This window comes from Passer domesticus, chromosome 11, assembly GCF_036417665.1.
Source record: "Passer domesticus isolate bPasDom1 chromosome 11, bPasDom1.hap1, whole genome shotgun sequence".
NCBI classification, from domain to species: domain Eukaryota; kingdom Metazoa; phylum Chordata; class Aves; order Passeriformes; family Passeridae; genus Passer; species Passer domesticus.
In genome coordinates this window covers 18,572,746-18,592,844 of record NC_087484.1, presented here as the reverse complement: position 1 = coordinate 18,592,844, position 20,099 = coordinate 18,572,746, and the positions used below count along the sequence as shown (strand labels likewise).

The window sequence follows — 20,099 nt, the reverse complement described above, 5'->3', positions numbered from 1 at the left end:
AGTTCATCTCCTCCCAGAACCCTGAAAATCCCAAACCCTGAAAATCCCACGTCCCAAAAGCTGGAGAACATCTGACTACATAATAACAGTGGACTTGAAGAACTCCCAGACAACAAACAGGGAACAACATCTGGGTACCACTCAGCAGCGTGACCTGTAGCTGGATCTAAGGAAGAACATTCTCAATGCTGAATTCTTTGCAATGCCATAGGAGTCTGTCGCAGCCTGGAAAACAACACTGAACACGGTGCTTGTCAATGGCATTGGCCAGGCAAGGTGCTGAGCAGTGCAACGTGCACAGACAAGGTACAGCTTTGCTGGGAAACCACCGCCCTAAATGGATTATACCATTAACAAGGGAACAGCCAGCTGTGACAAACAACTTCAGTAAATTGTCCTGTCCTGGAAATGACAGCAGACAGAGCTTTAGAAATAAGTGTTCACCAGCTGACAAACTTCCCAGGGCAAACAGTTCTGAAAACATTAAATAACACCCGTGTTCACTTTTCACAAGCTAAAGCCAAGGCCTGCTCATTTGAACAGCCCTCTGAAGTAAACCCAAAGAAAAGGGAACTGAAGTCCTGCATCACTTTGAACCACACACTTTGCAGTGTCTCAGCTACCCTGGAATTGTGCACCCAGGCTCACACTTCACATCAGAGCTTCCAATGAATAGTGTTACACTTTGACAGGCAAGTCTCAGAGGAAGCATGGAGAGAAGTCAAAGATTACTGTCCACCCACTTCCCACTGTCCTCCTGAGTGCCTTCACCAGAGGTAAGCCTGTCATTCTAAACAGTACCATGCCACAGTTCTGAACAAAAAAATCAGCTGCATTCATACAGCCACAGTTCTTTCCAAGTCCTCCCCATCCTTTCTCCATTTAAGAGCTGGATGGGTACCCATGACCTGTGAACATTTAAGGCTCCTGAGTCTTCCTCTAGCTGTAAGAAAATGAATGTAAACTTGTAACTACACACCTGTTTCACATAACAGAAGAATAAAAAAGGGACCATCAAAGACATGATGCAAAACCCAGAAGAGTTTTGAGCACGTATAATCACCCAAGAGCATAAATTTGTCATCACAGAGACCAAAATTAATGCATTCCCAACTCATAGATGAGCATACACAGTTATTCAGCAGGTTCTCACACCCAACAAGCCACTAATCGGGGTCCACTTTGATCAGAAAAAGCTGCATAATACAAACATCAAGACTTGACACAAAAGGAAAGTGAATATTTATACACTAGTATAAATAAATAAATAAAGTGCTCTAAATCCATCTCAGTATTCCTAATCACAAAGAACAATCCTTCAGAACTACAGTAACATAGGAGGACTCACAAGGATGAGTGTCCTAAAAAGGGCACCTAGCTAATTGTAGTATTACGTCTTCATGCTTCTCATCTCCAAAACATTTGACAAAAGCAAGCTTATTTTCACAAACTGCCTGTAATGTCTGGGTTTTATTTTACAGACGGGACACAAAAGTGACATTACAGTACTTGTGCAAACCCTCACAAAATGCCCCGCTCCTCTTCTCATTTACAGCTGTCAATTAAGTCGCTTTGCAGCGTTCTCCACTGTCAGCTCGAAAAGAGAATCAAGCTCCAGCTTTAAACAGCTCCCGGAACATGTTAACTCGGAGAAGAGGGCAGTGGCTCTGTGGGCAGAGGGGCTGCGGGCAGATCAGCCAGAAGGGCAGCGCTGCGGGCACACCGGGGCAGGCTGCCACCGAGCCCGGCCGTGGGCAAGCACAGCCCACACGGACAGCTGCCCGCCCGGCTCTGCCTCCGCTGTGGCCGCGGGCAGGGCTCAGGCACAGCGCAGCGGCCCCGCTCCGCCCAGGCCGCACAGCAGCAGCGCCTTCTCCCCCGACCCTTCCCGCAGGCCCCCGTGGCGCTACCCGGGGCCAGGAGGAGCTGCTCCCGACACGTCACGGCCGGCCCAGGGCGGTGAAGGCGGGCACGGCCCAGACCCCCGCCCGGCCCCCGTGTGCCCGGCCTCACCTGCCCGTCATGGCGGCGAACCCCGCGCTGCGGCCGAGGGGCTGCGGCCGAGGGGCTGCGGGGCGGGACGCGCGGCTCGGCCCCGGCGCGGCGGCCCCGGCGGCCAGGCTGACCCCGCCCCGGCGGCGGCCCCGGCCCCTTGGGCGTGGGCGGGCACCGCAGCCCTCGGTGACTCAGGGCAGCCCCCCCGGACCTGCGCATACTTTTCCTATAAAGGCAAAGAAACATGGAATAGCGAGGCTGCGGCGCGGAAGGACGGGGGAGGCGGCGGCACAGGCACAGGCACTTTTCCCTGCCCTGCCGCCGAGGCTGCTCCGCCGCAGCTGGCAGTAGACTCTCGGCAGCCGCTGTGAGCGTGGGTGCAGCGGCAGCGCGGGCCGAGCCGCTGCCCGGCCGCGGTCACATACACCGCGCTGGCGGGCCGTGGCTCCAGCCCGTTCTGCGGGCTGCTCATCCCTGCAGCCCCGCCGCGAGGGGAGGTGGCTTCCCGGCGTTTTGCCCTTCTGGTGCAGAAGACGGGTCTGGAAGGCTTCTACAAAGTGGTCATGGCAACCATGGCTGCTGAAGGACGAGGGACCGCACTTCCCTAGGGGGGCTCAAGTGCCCATGTTTTTGGTAGCATGTCATTCCTTCTTGCCCACGTTCAAGCATACTCTGATGTAAAGTGAACCACCAAGTTGCTCTGACGAAAAGCAATTTCAAACTTTGTTTTCATGACCCACCATTGTTACATGTATTGTTGCATCTTGAGAGTGATAGAAACTCTCTCTGTGCTCTCTGTGTTTTCTGGTGTCCAAACAATCTCATTTTTCAGCCCTACAATAAACATTTAAAATTGTACATACTTCTTCCCATCACTGTCTGAGTAACTGTTAGCCAGGTATCCTAATGCAAAACACCACACTGCAGTATTAGATTTTGATGAGTTCCTTTTATGAAACCCTGACTTCAGTAAAATGATCCCTCCTCACAGGATGGGGGAAACGATTGGAAGGGTAAAAATGCGAAAAAAAAAAGCAAAAAAAAAAAAGAGTGGAGATATTTTAATCAGGAAAAAAAAGGAGCTGGGGAAGAAAAGAAAACAACATCAGACTAAAACAAAATCAAGAAAAACAAATTATGTAAAAATTTCGCAATTGTTCATTGAGGAGGTGGAGGGTTTGGAACTGCAGGAGTGAAGTTGAGCCTGGGAAGATAAGGAGGGTTGGGGGAAGGTGTTTTAATTGTGTCTTTATTCCTCACTGTCCAATCTGTTTTGATTGGCAAGGAAGTAAGTTAATTTTTCCCCAAATCAGTCAATGTCTCCCTGCATTTATGTTGAGCCATGAGAGTTTTCATCTCATTTTCTCCCCCTGTCCTGTTCTCCTGAGGAGCTGGAGTGAGGGAGTTCTGGGTGAGAGCCTGGCAGCCAGCAAAGCCAGGCCACCAGACATTTGCATCCCCAGGAATGAGAGAATTTACACAAATGAGAGAATTTACACAAATGAGAAAGCCAGAACTCAGGGAAGAGCAGAAGAAACATCAGACCTGTCTGGGGCACAGCCAGGGAGGTGGATGCAAGTCAAACCTTTCACAATAAGAGAACACTATTGTTTTCTCTCTATGACCTTTCCCAGTGATGCACTGGTACAAGAGTTTTCTTTTAATCTGCTTGTTTGACTTGTCTTTACAGGATAGAAAGATCGACTTTGCAGGAGTTGATTCAGTGTTGAATACTTTAATCTTGAATTCATATCACTTAGTTTTTTGCCTGTGTTTTAAACTGATTTTCTATGCCATTGAGGGAAGTGCTTCAGATGAGCAGCAGACAAGCAGACATCTATCAGAAGAGACCTTCAATTTCTAGAATAAACTGGAAAAAAGCTGGGGGAAAAGGTCAATAAGACAAGTTTTGTTGTACTATTTCTTGCCATATTTGGGGCTACATAATTGGTATCATATTGCAATGCTCTATATTCTGAATATCATTGCAAAATCTTTGGTCCAATTTTCAAAGGCATAAATGGGAGCCATATCAACAGCTGTTGGGATTGACAATTTAGAGCAGGCTGCCACTGCATTTTGTAAAGAGGAACACAATTCGACACAAAGGATTTTGACACCTCACCAGCATGCCCTCAGACCACCACCAGAAGGATCTGGTCCGTGGATAGATGGTTGCAGGACTGACTCTTCATGTTTTTTCTTGCTTACCATATTAAATACTTAAAAAATTATACACATCAGGGGCTTTGGACAGAAACAGGTAGCACTGGCAAGAGTCTAAAATTTTGCAGACAATTTATTCAGAAAGCTTAATGTGTCTAGGAGCAACAAAAGTGTGTCTAGGGCCAAATAGAGAGGGAGACAGCAAGGGCCAGCAGAGTCAGACCGGGCTGAGGGCAGTCACATTTAAACCCTGGCAGGAGCAAAGCGGTGCGGTGGGAAAGTGCTGGACCCATAACTCAGAGGTTCATGGATAGAAACCATTCTCTATTAGGGTTCAGCCATTCCTAGCCAAGGTAAACCGGCTTTTCTCCAGCCTGGCTCCACACTGCTTAGCCTCTCCTGGTGCCCAAGAGCACGGCCCCTTCCCTCCACAAGTTCTTCTCCCACAGATCACCTGAGGCACGGCTCCTGCTCGCCTCAGCTGGGATCCAGCCCAGGACTCCAGGCACCTCCCAGCCCAGCAGGCACACACTGACTTTGAGCCATATCGGTCTTGGCAAAAGCCGACAGCAAGGTATGTGTCAGCTCTCCTTTCTCCTTGCCGCTCCAGGCACTTGGCTGGGTTCAGCAGAGGGTCTTTGTTCACCTTTTGTAGAGATGGGGCAATGTTTCCCTCTCCATAGTCCTTAAGGAGCTGGATTGGCTTGGGCTGGAGAAGAGAAGGCAAGGGGGCTTCTGCTGCGTGAAGGTAAATTCCCAAGGCAAGTTTGCCCGAGTCAGAAAGGGCTTGTTGCAATTTGGGAAAGGCAAGATTTTGCCGAATTTCAAGTCTGGCCGTTGTGAGAGAGGCGAGAGCAGGCTTGCAGGAGGAGCTGTGGTGCTGGCCTGAAGGATGGTGTGATTAGAGAGTGTGTGGAGGCCCTGCAGGAAGGCTGCACTTGGCGCTAGATGTGGAAGGCAATGGAGAGCCAGGCAGGCTCAGCTGGGGCCATGAGGCTGAGGCAGGCTGAGCACAGGGGCCAGAGGTGAGCTGTGCAGGAGGTCCCATGGTGTAATGGTGAGCACTCTGGACTCTGAATCCAGTGATCTGAGTTCAAATCTCAGTGGGACCTGAGCCTTTTGGTTCCCTCCCGCTTTGCCTCAGCATGCTCACACTCCCACAGCTCTGCTCTGCTGCTGGGTCACTTGTGCCCTGTTCCCTGATGAATCACACAGCAGCTGAGATGCAGACCACCCATCACTCCAAATGGGTCAGGCACACCCAGCTGCTCTGGGACCATTGGGTCCTGTGTTGGATGCACCCAAACACAGAGACTGGGCTACATGCTTTGGGCAGCCCCCTTTCCAGGTTGGACCACTGCCACAGGAGCAGCAGGTTACTCTGTGTGGCATTACTTGTATGGCCACCCCTGTCCACTGCTCCCTTCTTGCTCCATTCCTCTGGGGCTTCTTTTCCTCTTTCCCCTGCCCATTTCTTTCTATTGCTCTGCAATCCATTCCAGGAGCTCTACCAACACTGGCCAGTGCCCCATCATTGGGGTTCCATCTGTTGCCACGGGAGAGGGAAGGATCTTCCTTGCAGAGCAGGCGGTAGGTGAGGGAGGAGGAGAACAAACGACCACGACTCTCCAGCACTGCTGCACAAAGGCTTTAATGAGAGGGAGCAAAAGCGGTGGCACAGAAGAGAGAGCAAGGAACACGTGTGGGGGGCCAGGCAGGGCGAGAGATGGGCCCATTTGCCAAGGCCAGCGGGGACGATGCGGCGGCCTCAGCAGATCTGCCCGCAGCGGGGGAAAGGCAGACACAGGCCTGAGCCCCCCAGGCCAAGGGAGCCCCCAGAAGAGATGGGAACGCCCGCGGTGCTGAGGGAGCTGCCCACAGCAGCTGACAGAGAGGATCCCACGGCTGTGTTCTGAGGGAAGGAGGTGAGGATGGGGCCCGGCAGGGTCACCAGCACCGGCGAAGCCTCGATGTAGAAGGTGGAGTCAGCGCAGCGGGCGAGGCTGGGCTCACTGCAGCTGCTTGCAAGGGGGGTCGGGCCACAGGGGCCGCAGGGCCGTGGGGGACAGGGTCTGCAGCAAGACATCTCTCGGTGCAGGAGGCAGCGCTGCAACACAGAGCAGGGAGCACCAAGCAGCCTCAGCATCAGTCTGTCTCTCTGTCCCTCAGCTCTCTCCAGGGACACATTTGCTCTTCAAAACACACTCTGTGCCTGCAGCTCCCACCACCCTCCTGGAGCCCTCCGAGTGGCACGGCACGGCAAGGCCGCCCCACTTCAGCAGTAGCACCCAGCACAGTGGCTTTAAGGCCCCTGTGGACAGACTGGTCACAGCCCATCTCCAGAACAGACGTGGCTGTGTGAGACAATGTCCCGGGATGCACTGGCACATTTTGTCCCACCAGGGCAGGTGCAAATTCTGCTGGGCACATCCCCCTGAGGCTGAGCCCCACTGCTCCCCTTCTGCTGGAACAAAGCCCCCTCTTCCCAGCTGTGCCCAGCCAGCAGCATGCAAAGGCTGACGGCCCTCCACCAGTTCTGTGTCAGGGCCAAGCTGAGGCAGCCCCAGCATCAAGCCGGGCAGCCTCCATGGCAGCAGTTCAGCCCACAGGGAGGGATGGAGCGGACTCAGGCTTACCTCGTTCCTGGAGGAAAGGGAGGCCAGAGATGAGGATGGAGAGCCTGCAGCAGCGCAGCCTTTTATGCCGGGTCCAGAGCCCTGTGGGGCCACAAACATTCCTTGCTTGTGAAACATCCAAACTCCTGGGAGTGGCCACTTGCGAGGCCTCACCGCTGATCAGGTCCCTGCCTCTGTCATCTCAGGCATTTTTCAATGGTTTTGCAACATCCAACGTGGAAATGGTTAATGTGTGTCCCAGCTTTCTAAGGACACTTCATGTGGAGTTTCCAAGCCCATGAATAAGGGGAGTTGCAATGAATTTTTGCCGTGTCTATAAGCTTCTGTCACTGGTTCTTGATGATTAATTTGGCTCTAGTTCCAGTTAAATTCAGCCATTAAGTGACACCTCAGGTCATCTCTCAGGAGGTTTCCCTGAAGGCACTCAGGCTAATCCTGAGAGTCATTTCTTCCAAGGCTCACAGAGACCCACAGAAGACTGGGGGTCACTTGAGGCACCAAGTCAACACTGCACAACCCCATAGTGGGGAAGAGACCAAAGTGTGCAGGGAGGTGGCAAAGCTCAGTGGCAAGGCAAGTCCATGTTCAGCTGAAAGGATGTCCCCTGCAGGCCTGAGTGACAGCCATGGGCAACTTGCTTACAGTCACAGGCTGTGCCATGGCCTGGTTTTGTGATCAAAGAGATGCTGCATCCTTCCCTGAAACAGACCCAGAGCCACACTGACCTGCTTTACTCAGCGTGCTCATCCCACAGACCAGAGACCTGGCTGGTGGCTCTGGGGAAAAGGCTGAGGGTAGGGAGCCCATGGCTGTTTTTCCTGGGTCTGGGATGGGGATTCCCATTCCATCCATGCATTTTACATTTCAAAGGGACACTGGATCAGTCTCCCGGAGCACCAGAGTGGGCGTCATCGTGATGTGGAAGAGCTGGGAAAATCCCTGAGCTGCAGGCAAACCTGAGTCACCCAGTGTGGACTTCAGTGGACTGGGTGCCACAGACTCAGGCGCTCAAGGGATAACAGAGCTCATATCCTCAATGTTCTGCTGCCATGAAGGATATTTCCCCACCTTGTATTCCCAGTGGGGGATCACCTGGTGCTTGTCTGCAATCTCCTGCATTTGCTGTCTCCCATGGCATGGTCTTTTGTTGGCTGCAGAAGGGCTGCAGTGACTCAGAGTACCCCACATCAACCCCAGAAGGTCTGCATGGAGCTCTGGAGCTCTTGTGCCCCTACCAACTGCTCTGGGCACATCATACTGTCCCAGTTCCTCAGCAGGCTCTGGGCCTTGTCCTGCTGACTTCTAAGCACTGACTGCTGACAGAAGAAGTCACTATCCCTTGTACAGCTCTTCCTGGCCTTGGCCTTGTCCTACCCCAAACAGTCCTGGGATTTTCTTTCATGCAAGTTGTGACTTCTGCCTCTTGCCCTTCTACAGTGCTCCTGTCAGGAGAATTTGGCTTCATTCTCTCCAGAACCACCAGGAGGTTTTGGAGACAGCAGCTCTGTGCTCCCCTCCACGCCTTGCTCCTCAGTGCGGGCAGCCTCAGTGTCGTCTCCCGCTGGTCCTCCCCACTGAGGACCTGGGACGCTCATCTGGAGGAGCCCTTTCCATCTCCTGGTGTCCTCCTTGGGGTGCAAGGCATCCCTGGAATTGCTGCCCAGGAGACAGGGACCTGTCTGACAGTGGCAGTGTTCAGAGGACAATGGGACAAGATCCTCTGTTTATGGAGGCAGCTGGGAAGTTTGTTCTTCTCAGAGTAGGAGCAGGGGACTTCCAGAGGCCTCTCCCAGCCTCCATTATCCTGAGTTGCCCTGCAACCCCTGGGCCCTTGAGCAGCCACCATAAGCCAATGTCTTTTGGAAAGCTGCAGCAGCAGCAGCAGCAGCACAGGATTACATGGACGTACAAGGTGGTTTGGGACCTGGCCGGAAAGGTCTGGAAATACCCATGAAAAAGGGAGAAATATCATAGGGAACAATGCCATGTGCTCTGGTATCCCTGGAATGCCTGAGTCCAGGGCACCTGGTGCACTCATTTCCACATCAGCATGATTCAGGTTTGCCTGAAGCTCATGGATTTTCCCAACTCTTCCACATCACAGTGATTCCCTCAAGCTGTGGGAGACTGATCCAATATCCCTTTGAAGTGTGATATTAGGGGAGTGGGCAAATGATGCCTGCCCCAGGAGAAGGCGCCATGAGCATTGGGCTCCCTGCCCTCAGCCTCTCCTCCAAAGATGTCATCCAGATGCTGACGTGAGGGCTGGACACAGTGAGCAAAGTGGGTCAATTTCTGTTTGAGAAAATGGGTCAACTTGTCTTTCAGGGGGAGAATTAGGAACGGCTTTGATCACCTTCCTACATGGTGATTACCTCGTTTTCTAGAGAAACCAAACTTTTCAACTTAAGGCCAGATTTCTGGTTTTAAAATGCATGACGTGGGAGAAACAAATTTAGGATGACAGAAGCAGGGACCTGATCAGCAGGGAGGCCTCACAAGTGGCCACTCCCAGGAGTTTGGATGTTTCACAAGCAAGGAATGTTTGTGGCCCCACAGGGCTCAGGGACCCGGCATAAAAGGCTGCGCTGCTGCGGGCTCTCCATCCTCATCTCTGGCCTCCCTTTCCTCCAGGAACGAGGTAAGCCTGAGTCCGCTCCATCCCTCCCTGTGGGCTGAACTGCTGCCATGGAGGCTGCCCGGCTTGATGCTGGGGCTGCCTCAGCTTGGCCCTGACACAGAACTGGTGGAGGGCCGTCAGCCTTTGCATGCTGCTGGCTGGGCACAGCTGGGAAGAGGGGGCTTTGTTCCAGCAGAAGGGGAGCAGTGGGGCTCAGCCTCAGGGGGATGTGCCCAGCAGAATTTGCACCTGCCCTGGTGGGACAAAATGTGCCAGTGCATCCCGGGACATTGTCTCACACAGCCACGTCTGTTCTGGAGATGGGCTGTGACCAGTCTGTCCACAGGGGCCTTAAAGCCACTGTGCTGGGTGCTACTGCTGAAGTGGGGCGGCCTTGCCGTGCCGTGCCACTCGGAGGGCTCCAGGAGGGTGGTGGGAGCTGCAGGCACAGAGTGTGTTTTGAAGAGCAAATGTGTCCCTGGAGAGAGCTGAGGGACAGAGAGACAGACTGATGCTGAGGCTGCTTGGTGCTCCCTGCTCTGTGTTGCAGCGCTGCCTCCTGCACCGAGAGATGTCTTGCTGCAGACCCTGTCCCCCACGGCCCTGCGGCCCCTGTGGCCCGACCCCCCTTGCAAGCAGCTGCAGTGAGCCCAGCCTCGCCCGCTGCGCTGACTCCACCTTCTACATCGAGGCTTCGCCGGTGCTGGTGACCCTGCCGGGCCCCATCCTCACCTCCTTCCCTCAGAACACAGCCGTGGGATCCTCTCTGTCAGCTGCTGTGGGCAGCTCCCTCAGCACCGCGGGCGTTCCCATCTCTTCTGGGGGCTCCCTTGGCCTGGGGGGCTCAGGCCTGTGTCTGCCTTTCCCCCGCTGCGGGCAGATCTGCTGAGGCCGCCGCATCGTCCCCGCTGGCCTTGGCAAATGGGCCCATCTCTCGCCCTGCCTGGCCCCCCACACGTGTTCCTTGCTCTCTCTTCTCTGCCACCGCTTTTGCTCCCTCTCATTAAAGCCTTTGTGCAGCAGTGCTGGAGAGTCGTGGTCGTTTGTTCTCCTCCTCCCTCACCTACCGCCTGCTCTGCAAGGAAGATCCTTCCCTCTCCCGTGGCAACAGATGGAACCCCAATGATGGGGCACTGGCCAGTGTTGGTAGAGCTCCTTGAATGGATTGCAGAGCAATAGAAAGAAATGGGCAGGGGAAAGAGGAAAAGAAGCCCCAGAGGAATGGAGCAAGAAGGGAGCAGTGGACAGGGGTGGCCATACAAGTAATGCCACACAGAGTAACCTGCTGCTCCTGTGGCAGTGGTCCAACCTGGAAAGGGGGCTGCCCAAAGCATGTAGCCCAGTCTCTGTGTTTGGGTGCATCCAACACAGGACCCAATGGTCCCAGAGCAGCTGGGTGTGCCTGACCCATTTGGAGTGATGGGTGGTCTGCATCTCAGCTGCTGTGTGATTCATCAGGGAACAGGGCCCAAGTGACCCAGCAGCAGAGCAGAGCTGTGGGAGTGTGAGCATGCTGAGGCAAAGCGGGAGGGAACCAAAAGGCTCAGGTCCCACTGAGATTTGAACTCAGATCACTGGATTCAGAGTCCAGAGTGCTCACCATTACACCATGGGACCTCCTGCACAGCTCACCTCTGGCCCCTGTGCTCAGCCTGCCTCAGCCTCATGGCCCCAGCTGAGCCTGCCTGGCTCTCCATTGCCTTCCACATCCAGCGCCAAGTGCAGCCTTCCTGCAGGGCCTCCACACACTCTCTAATCACACCATCCTTCAGGCCAGCACCACAGCTCCTCCTGCAAGCCTGCTCTCGCCTCTCTCACAACGGCCAGACTTGAAATTCGGCAAAATCTTGCCTTTCCCAAATTGCAACAAGCCCTTTCTGACTCGGGCAAACTTGCCTTGGGAATTTACCTTCACGCAGCAGAAGCCCCCTTGCCTTCTCTTCTCCAGCCCAAGCCAGTCCAGCTCCTTAAGGACTATGGAGAGGGAAACATTGCCCCATCTCTACAAAAGCTGAACAAAGACCCTCTGCTGAACCCAGCCAAGGGGCTGTTGTGGCAAGGAGAAAGGACAGGGGACACACCCAGGACGGAGCAATGACTGACTTCCAGTTCCTGTGAGGAAGAGGCTCAATCGCTGCCTATGGTGCAGAGCAAGGATGGCAGAACCCTCTCTGGGAACTCTTCCCTCTCGCAAGGAACTTGACTGCAAGGCATCCCAGGAGGACACAAGCCCAAATGCCTGCTCAAAGCAGGGCTGGAGACAAAGCAAGGAGAAGGAAACTCTGTGCTTGAGCCCCATTGCAACCCCAGCCTGATGCCCAGGTGTGGAGAATCACAAAGTTCTCTGTCCACCTGGTTGCAGTGGCTCACCACTCTCTGGGAGTCTTTGCAGGATCCAGAGCAGGCCCTGCAGTCGGCTTTTGCCAAGGCTGACCTGTCTCAAAGGCAGTGTGTGCCTGCTGGGCTGGGAGGTGCCAGGAGTCCTGGGCTGGATCCCGGCTGAGGGGAGCAGGAGCAGCAGCTCAGCTGCTCTGTGGGAGAAGAACTTGTGCAGGGAAGACCCTGTGCCATTCGGGTTCAGGAGAGGCCTGGTGATGTTACACAAATTTTAATATTTCTAGTAAACGTAGGAAGCAGTTGTAGAGGGAAGAGGAAGGCTATGGCTGTTGTTACCCAAGAAGCCAGAGCCAAGCAGGCTAAAAGGTGTTGGGTGAGGCTGTGTCAGAGAAAAAAGTGCCTTAGCAGAGGATGGTTTCGATCCATCGACCTCTGGGTTATGGGCCCAGCACGCTCCCGCTGCGCCACTCTGCTCCTCCTCACACCTGCCTGCCATTGCCCTCCCCGCAGCCTGATGCTGACGGACACTGCTGCCCCTCACTCCTTCCCTTCCTCTCTGCTCAGCCTCCCCCTCCCCACTAAATACAGCCCCTGACACATTCAGCTCCCTTCAGCCTGCTCTCCACACCTCCAGGGCCCGGCCTTGCCCTTCTCCCACACCTCACGCACACAGCCCTGCACAGCCCCTTGCCCTTTCACACCCACCCTGCCGCTGCACCTGCTCAACGCAGCCCCGCAGCCAGGCTGCAGCCTCGGGCCTTGCCAGCCCTGAGGACACCTGAAATCCACAGACACCCTCACGCCTGCAGCCCTGCCCAGAAATACAGCTCTGCTCCCAGCAGTGCACCACTGCACTGCCCAACACTTCAGACCTTTGCTGCCCAAGGAGGAACAAGGGTCACCTTTGCTTGGACTTGTCAGCAGAAAGAATTCTCCTCATTTTGCTGTGCAAATTCTGGTGCCTCCGCTCAACGCTGCTCATGCTTACTCTGAAGTAAAAGTTCTGGACACTTAGCACTAAAGCAGGTTGCCAAGCTGAGCATCCTTGCCTTTAACACTTGGGGCTGCTGCTGCAGGAGGACGAAATTCTTGCATGCAGGTGCTGTGTGTCTGCATTTCTCCTTTCCTTCTTCATTGATGCTGACAAGGTCTGGGAGCTGACAAGGTTCTCTTGCAGAGCTTTCCCCACTGCAAGTGGCTTAGCTGCAGGGCACAGACCTTGCAGCAGCACTACTGGGCTTTTGTTGTCCCCTGGGTGCTGAGCTCCCTTGGCCCGAGAGGAAGGAAGGCCCTTCAGCAGGCAGGCAGGCCAGGCTGCCAGCAGCTCCTCCCTGCAGCTGCCCGCAGCCCAAAAGGGGCGTGTGCCCGTAGTTGGCAGGATTCGAACCTGCGCGGGAAAACCCCAATGGATTTCTAGTCCATCGCCTTCACCACTCGGCCACAACTACCTGCCCTGTGCCCTGCCCTGCGCCCTGCCCATCACACACCCTCTGACACCACACACACCCCCAGCCACCGGGCAACAACGCTCCTCCTAACAACCTCTGCTTGCCATTGCCCAAAAAATCACCCCCAGGCGACCGCCCAAACACACAGCTCAGAGTCAAGGAAAGCACCACAAACCTCCTTGGCAACATTCACTCTCCTGCTTACACCACACTGAAGGCACAACCACATACGACAAGCAACCACAAAAACTAACTAAATCCAAGCAATCAAAACACAAATTAACCAGCAACTCCCTACCGCAGTGTCTCTGTGTCCCTCTGTACCTGTATGTGTCTGTCTCTGTCTGTCTGTGTCTGTGACAAAAGGAGCGCAAGTATAAAAAGGCCTTTAGCGGCCTAAAAGCTTGTCAGCACTCACACTCAACTCTATTTTAACTTAACTCCTACCTTACACCTAATTCATATCTTACCCTTAAAATCTGACAGAGGAAATCTCTTAATAGCATTTTACCTAAATTAGAACTTCAAAGTTATACTTAGGAACTTAGCAAAAGAACAACACTAAGCACCATTTAGGTAAGACTATATCAGTAACTTAACCTTACTGACAGGCCTGACTTACTTAGATCCCCAACTACTTAAACATCTTACGACAGCAATATTTCTCCCAGATTTGCTATACCAAATATATGCACACGTGCTTGCACACAGACATGAAGAGTCGGTACAAGCAATGTACCTGTGAAAAATTCCCCTCAGTGGTCAATGAAACACTCTCTTTGGATGCCTTTGCCTCTCCCAAAGCGGGAAGGCTCAGGCCTCAAGGAGTGAGGGTATCAGCCCGAGACTCATCGTTGTTGGACAATCCTCCAAGTACAGCAACCCTGAGAGTTCACTGGCTGTGAGTGCTGTCCCACTCAGAGGGACATTGCTGGTCACAGCCTGCAGCAGTCCAGGAGAGCTCCAAGGGTCTCATTTTGGGCCACTCTTTATAGGGTTGTAAGAGATGGGCTTTAGTTGTAACAAGGTTTCATCCAGGTCATAGTCTGTGTTGGCAATTTCTTTGAAAGCGTGACAAGGGGAATGTTGTGGCATTCTGAAAACAAAAATATTTTCCAAGACTGCTTAATTTCGAGGGGTATTTTCCATAGGTATATCTAAAACCTAAAAAAAGAGTGAATGTTTGTGTGTGCAAGCGAGACAGAGAATCGCTAATGGTATGAATATTGTCACTATGAAATTAAGTCCTTGCTGCGACTGTGGATCCAGTGCTGCCAAACCCTTTTGCACCCTTTTAATTTTGTATCCATATCCATTGCATACCATCCACTTCTGAATGCACAGTCTCCCTATAAAACATTAAACATTGATTTCAATTCAATATTCTATTTATGCTTCATCCATTTAGTGAGTAACAGAGTGAATTTTGCTGACAAACTCTGTTGAAGCCACACTGCCTATGTCCAGGCATGAAAAGAAGTGCTTTTCTCCTTTCCTGCCCACAATCCTGTACTCACACCATTGACACATCTCAACATCACCAGGAGAAGAGAGAAGATTGATTCTGCTGTGCTTTTGTGAAGAAGCTTTCACAGGAATGAAATGTTACTCAGAATATTGGTAATATCTCTCACGAGGGACAAACTGGCACTGGGCTCTGCAGGGCTGTGATCTCCAGGTTACAGACTCAAGCTCAGTGACTGAGGCTTTGGGGCTCTGGTGTAATTTCTGAGAGTTCTTAGTGCAGCTGCTGGAAGGCTCAGGGCAGCAGCCAGAGCTCACCCAGGCAGAGCAGGTGGTAGGTGAGGGAGGAGGAGAACAAACGACCACGACTCTCCAGCACTGCTGCACAAAGGCTTTAATGAGAGGGAGCAAAAGCGGTGGCAGAGAAGAGAGAGCAAGGAACACGTGTGGGGGGCCAGGCAGGGCGAGAGATGGGCCCATTTGCCAAGGCCAGCGGGGACGATGCGGCGGCCTCAGCAGATCTGCCCGCAGCGGGGGAAAGGCAGACACAGGCCTGAGCCCCCCAGGCCAAGGGAGCCCCCAGAAGAGATGGGAACGCCCGCGGTGCTGAGGGAGCTGCCCACAGCAGCTGACAGAGAGGATCCCACGGCTGTGTTCTGAGGGAAGGAGGTGAGGATGGGGCCCGGCAGGGTCACCAGCACCGGCGAAGCCTCGATGTAGAAGGTGGAGTCAGCGCAGCGGGCGAGGCAGGGCTCACTGCAGCTGCTTGCAAGGGGGGTCGGGCCACAGGGGCCGCAGGGCCGTGGGGGACAGGGTCTGCAGCAAGACATCTCTCGGTGCAGGAGGCAGCGCTGCAACACAGAGCAGGGAGCACCAAGCAGCCTCAGCATCAGTCTGTCTCTCTGTCCCTCAGCTCTCTCCAGGGACACATTTGCTCTTCAAAACACACTCTGTGCCTGCAGCTCCCACCACCCTCCTGGAGCCCTCCGAGTGGCACGGCACGGCAAGGCCGCCCCACTTCAGCAGTAGCACCCAGCACAGTGGCTTTAAGGCCCCTGTGGACAGACTGGTCACAGCCCATCTCCAGAACAGACGTGGCTGTGTGAGACAATGTCCCGGGATGCACTGGCACATTTTGTCCCACCAGGGCAGGTGCAAATTCTGCAGGGCACATCCCCCTGAGGCTGAGCCCCACTGCTCCCCTTCTGCTGGAACAAAGCCCCCTCTTCCCAGCTGTGCCCAGCCAGCAGCATGCAAAGGCTGACGGCCCTCCACCAGTTCTGTGTCAGGGCCAAGCTGAGGCAGCCCCAGCATCAAGCCGGGCAGCCTCCATGGCAGCAGTTCAGCCCACAGGGAGGGATGGAGCGGACTCAGGCTTACCTCGTTCCTGGAGGAAAGGGAGGCCAGAGATGAGGATGGAGAGCCTGCAGCAGCGCAGCCTTTTATGCCGGGTCCCTGAGCCCTGTGGGGCCACAAACATTCCTTGCTTGTGAAACATCCAAACTCCTGGGAGTGGCCACTTGCGAGGCCTCCCTGCTGATCAGGTCCCTGCCTCTGTCATTTTAAATATTGTTCTCCCTCTTTGTACAACCCAAAATTCTGCAATGACTCTTAGAATTACATTGGGATGGAGTGGACTTTAAAAACATCTGGGTCTAGCCCCATGAAACGGCTTTTACAGCTTCTCTTGACAACCTCTTCCAGTTTATCTCCCCACTCAGAGGAAAAGATTACTTCCCAATACCTTAACTTATTATACCTCCTTTCAGTTATGAACTGGTAGCCCTTGACCCTTCCCTCCACATCCCAAGCATGTATCCTTCCCTTTCTTAAATGAATGTCTCCTGGGAGCCTTCTCCTCTCTTTGCTACACAACCCCAACCCTCTCAGCCTGTCCTGGCAGGCTGATGGCTGCAGCTGCCTGGTGCTCTTTGTGGCTCCTCTGGACCCACTGCAGCAGGTCCGTGTGTTTCTAGGGCTGGAGGCAGTACCCCAGGCACGGTGTCACGAGAGCCGAGCAGAGCAGGACAATCCCCTCCCTCGACCTGCCGGCCCCACTGCTCTGGATGCAGCCCAGAATTCGATTGCCTTTTTGCACTGGGCTGCTAGCAGGGAGTTCAGGTTCATGTTCAGCAAATCAACCACCAGAACCTGCAGGTCTCCCTCCACAGGGCTGCTCTCAATCCACTCCAGGCCTAGCCTGTGTCCAGGTTTGGGATTGCCCTGACCTTGGCATTTGACAACCAGAGCACAGGCCTCACCTTGGGAAATTGGGGTCCTCTAGAAAACATGGAATTCAACGCATAGGAAGGTGATCAAAGCCATGCCTAATTGTCTCCCTGAATAACAGATTGACCAATTTTCTCAAACACAAATTGACCCACTTTGCTCACTGTGTCCAGCCCTCACGTCAGCATCTGGATGGCATCTTTGGAGGAGAGGCTGAGGGCAGGGAGCCCAATGCTCATGGCTCCTTCTCCTGGGGCAGGCATCATTTGCCCACTCCCCTAATATCAGTTCAAAGGGATATTGGATCAGTCTCCCACAGCTTGAGGGAATCACTGTGATGTGGAAGAGTTGGGAAAATCCATGAGCTTCAGGCAAACCTGAATCATGCTGATGTGGAAATGAGTGCACCAGGTGCCCTGGACTCAGGCATTCCAGGGATACCAGAGCACATTGCCTCTTTTCTCTGAAACTTTTTGCCTTTGTCAGGGGCATTTCCTGACCTTTCAGGCCTGGTCCCAAACCACCTTGTACGTCCATGTAATCCTCTGCTGCTGCTGCTGCAGCTTTCCAAAAGACATTGGCTTCTGGTTGCTGCTCAAGGGACAAGTGGATGCAGAACAACCCAGGATAATGGAGGCTGGGAGAGGCCTCTGGAAGTCCTCTGCTCCTACTCTGAGAAGAACAAACTTCCCAGCTGCCTCCGTAAACTGAGGATCTTGTCCCATTGTCCTCTGAACACTGCCACTGTCAGACAGGTCCCTGTCTCCTGGGCAGCAATTCCAGGGATGCCCTGCACCCCAAGGAGGACACCAGGAGATGGAAAGGGCTCCTCCAGATGAGCCTCCCAGGTCCTTGATGGGGAGGACCAGCAGGAGACGACACTGAGGCTGCCCGCACTGAGGAGCAAGGCATGGAGGGGAGCACAGAGCTGCTGTCTCCAAAACCTCCTGGTGGTTCTGGAGAGAATGAAGCCAAATTCTCCTGACAGGAGCACTGTAGAAGGGCAAGAGGCAGAAGTCACAACTTGCATGAAAGAAAATCCCAGGACTGTTTGGGGTAGGACAAGGACAAAGCCAGCAAGAGCTGTACAAGGGATAGTGACTTCTTCTGTCAGCAGTCAGTGCTTAGAAGGCAGCAGGACAAGGCCCAGAGCCTGCTGAGGAACTGGGACAGTATGATGTGCCCAGAGCAGTTGGTAGGGGCACAAGAGCTCCAGAGCTCCATGCAGACCTTCTGGGGTTGATGTGGGGTACTCTGAGTCACTGCAGCCCTTCTGCAGCCAACAAAAGACCATGCCATGGGAGACAGCAAATGCAGGAGATTGCAGACAAGCACCAGGTGATCCCCCACTGGGAATACAAGGTGGGGAAATATCCTTCATGGCAGCAGAACATTGAGGATATGAGCTCTGTTATCCCTTGAGCGCCTGAGTCTGTGGCACCCAGTCCACTGAAGTCCACACTGGGTGACTCAGGTTTGCCTGCAGCTCAGGGATTTTCCCAGCTCTTCCACATCACCATGACACGCACTCTGGTGCTCCGGGAGACTGATCCAGTGTCCCTTTGAAATGTAAAATGCATGGATGGAATGGGAATCCCCATCCCAGACCCAGAAAAAACAGCCATTAGCTCCCTACCCTCAGCCTTTCCCCCAAAGCCACCAGCCAGGTCTCTGGCCTGTGGGATGAGCACGCTGAGTAAAGCAGGTCAGTGTGGCTCTGGGTCTGTTTCAGGGAAGGATGCAGCATCTCTTTGATCACAAAACCAGGCCATGGCACGGCCTGTGACTGTAAGCAAGTTGCCCATGGCTGTCACTCAGGCCTGCAGGGGACATCCTTTCAGCTGAACATGGACTTGCCTTGCCACTGAGCTTTGCCACCTCCCTGCACACTTGGGTCTCTTTCCCACTATGGGGTTGTGCAGTGTTGACTTGGTGCCTCAAGTGACCCCCAGTCTTCTGTGGGTCTCTGTGAGCCTTGGAAGAAATGGCTCTCAGGATTAGCCTGAGTGCCTTCAGGGAAACCTCCTGAGAGATGACCTGAGGTGTCACTTAATGGCTGAATTTAACTGGAACTAGAGCCAAATTAATCATCAAGAACCAGTGACAGAAGCTTATAGACATGGCAAAAATTCATTGCAACTCCCCTTATTCACGGGCTTGGAAACTCCACATGAAGTGTCCTTAGAAAGCTGGGACACACATTAACCATTTCCACGTTGGATGTTGCAAAACCATTGAAAAATGCCTGAGATGACAGAGGCAGGGACTTGATCAGCAGGGAGGCCTCGCAAGTGGCCACTCCCAGGAGTTTGGATGTTTCACAAGCAAGGAATGTTTGTGGCCCCACAGGGCTCTGGGACCCGGCATAAAAGGCTGCGCTGCTGCGGGCTCTGCATCCTCATCTCTGGCCTCCCTTCCCTCCAGGAACGAGGTAAGCCTGAGTCCGCTCCATCCCTCCCTGTGGGCTGAACTGCTGCCATGGAGGCTGCCCGGCTTGATGCTGGGGCTGCCTCAGCTTGGCCCTGACACAGAACTGGTGGAGGGCCGTCAGCCTTTGCATGCTGCTGGCTGGGCACAGCTGGGAAGAGGGGGCTTTGTTCCAGCAGAAGGGGAGCAGTGGGGCTCAGCCTCAGGGGGATGTGCCCTGCAGAATTTGCACCTGCCCTGGTGGGACAAAATGTGCCAGTGCATCCCGGGACATTGTCTCACACAGCCACGTCTGTTCTGGAGATGGGCTGTGACCAGTCTGTCCACAGGGGCCTTAAAGCCACTGTGCTGGGTGCTACTGCTGAAGTGGGGCGGCCTTGCCGTGCCGTGCCACTCGGAGGGCTCCAGGAGGGTGGTGGGAGCTGCAGGCACAGAGTGTGTTTTGAAGAGCAAATGTGTCCCTGGAGAGAGCTGAGGGACAGAGAGACAGACTGATGCTGAGGCTGCTTGGTGCTCCCTGCTCTGTGTTGCAGCGCTGCCTCCTGCACCGAGAGATGTCTTGCTGCAGACCCTGTCCCCCACGGCCCTGCGGCCCCTGTGGCCCGACCCCCCTTGCAAGCAGCTGCAGTGAGCCCAGCCTCGCCCGCTGCGCTGACTCCACCTTCTACATCGAGGCTTCGCCGGTGCTGGTGACCCTGCCGGGCCCCATCCTCACCTCCTTCCCTCAGAACACAGCCGTGGGATCCTCTCTGTCAGCTGCTGTGGGCAGCTCCCTCA

General features: G+C 54.1%; 1 protein-coding gene and 4 non-coding genes across 8 annotated transcripts in view; 1 reads left to right on the top strand and 4 right to left on the bottom strand.

Moving 5' to 3' along the window:
* Nucleotides 1-2,171, bottom strand: part of LIMS2 (LIM zinc finger domain containing 2) — a 49,789-nt gene extending 47,618 nt beyond the window's left edge. For all 4 annotated transcript variants that reach the window (XR_010346378.1, XM_064386093.1, XM_064386092.1 and 1 more), the window contains exon 1: nucleotides 2,014-2,171. Coding sequence is in view for 3 of the 4 variants with exons in the window: in XM_064386093.1 (XP_064242163.1) it covers nucleotides 2,014-2,024 (11 nt within the window). In the remaining variant the exon portion in view is untranslated. The remainder of the gene's footprint in view (nucleotides 1-2,013) is intronic.
* A 3,030-nt stretch (nucleotides 2,172-5,201) lies between these two features.
* On the top strand, nucleotides 5,202-5,273 carry TRNAQ-CUG (transfer RNA glutamine (anticodon CUG)). Its single transcript has one exon. It is a non-coding gene; the product is annotated as a tRNA-Gln (tRNA).
* Nucleotides 5,274-10,962: 5,689 nt separating this feature from the next.
* On the bottom strand, nucleotides 10,963-11,034 carry TRNAQ-CUG (transfer RNA glutamine (anticodon CUG)). Its single transcript has one exon. It is a non-coding gene; the product is annotated as a tRNA-Gln (tRNA).
* Nucleotides 11,035-12,156: 1,122 nt separating this feature from the next.
* Nucleotides 12,157-12,228, bottom strand: TRNAM-CAU (transfer RNA methionine (anticodon CAU)). Its single transcript has one exon. It is a non-coding gene; the product is annotated as a tRNA-Met (tRNA).
* An 892-nt stretch (nucleotides 12,229-13,120) lies between these two features.
* Nucleotides 13,121-13,202, bottom strand: TRNAS-AGA (transfer RNA serine (anticodon AGA)). Its single transcript has one exon. It is a non-coding gene; the product is annotated as a tRNA-Ser (tRNA).
* Nucleotides 13,203-20,099: the final 6,897 nt, after the last annotated feature.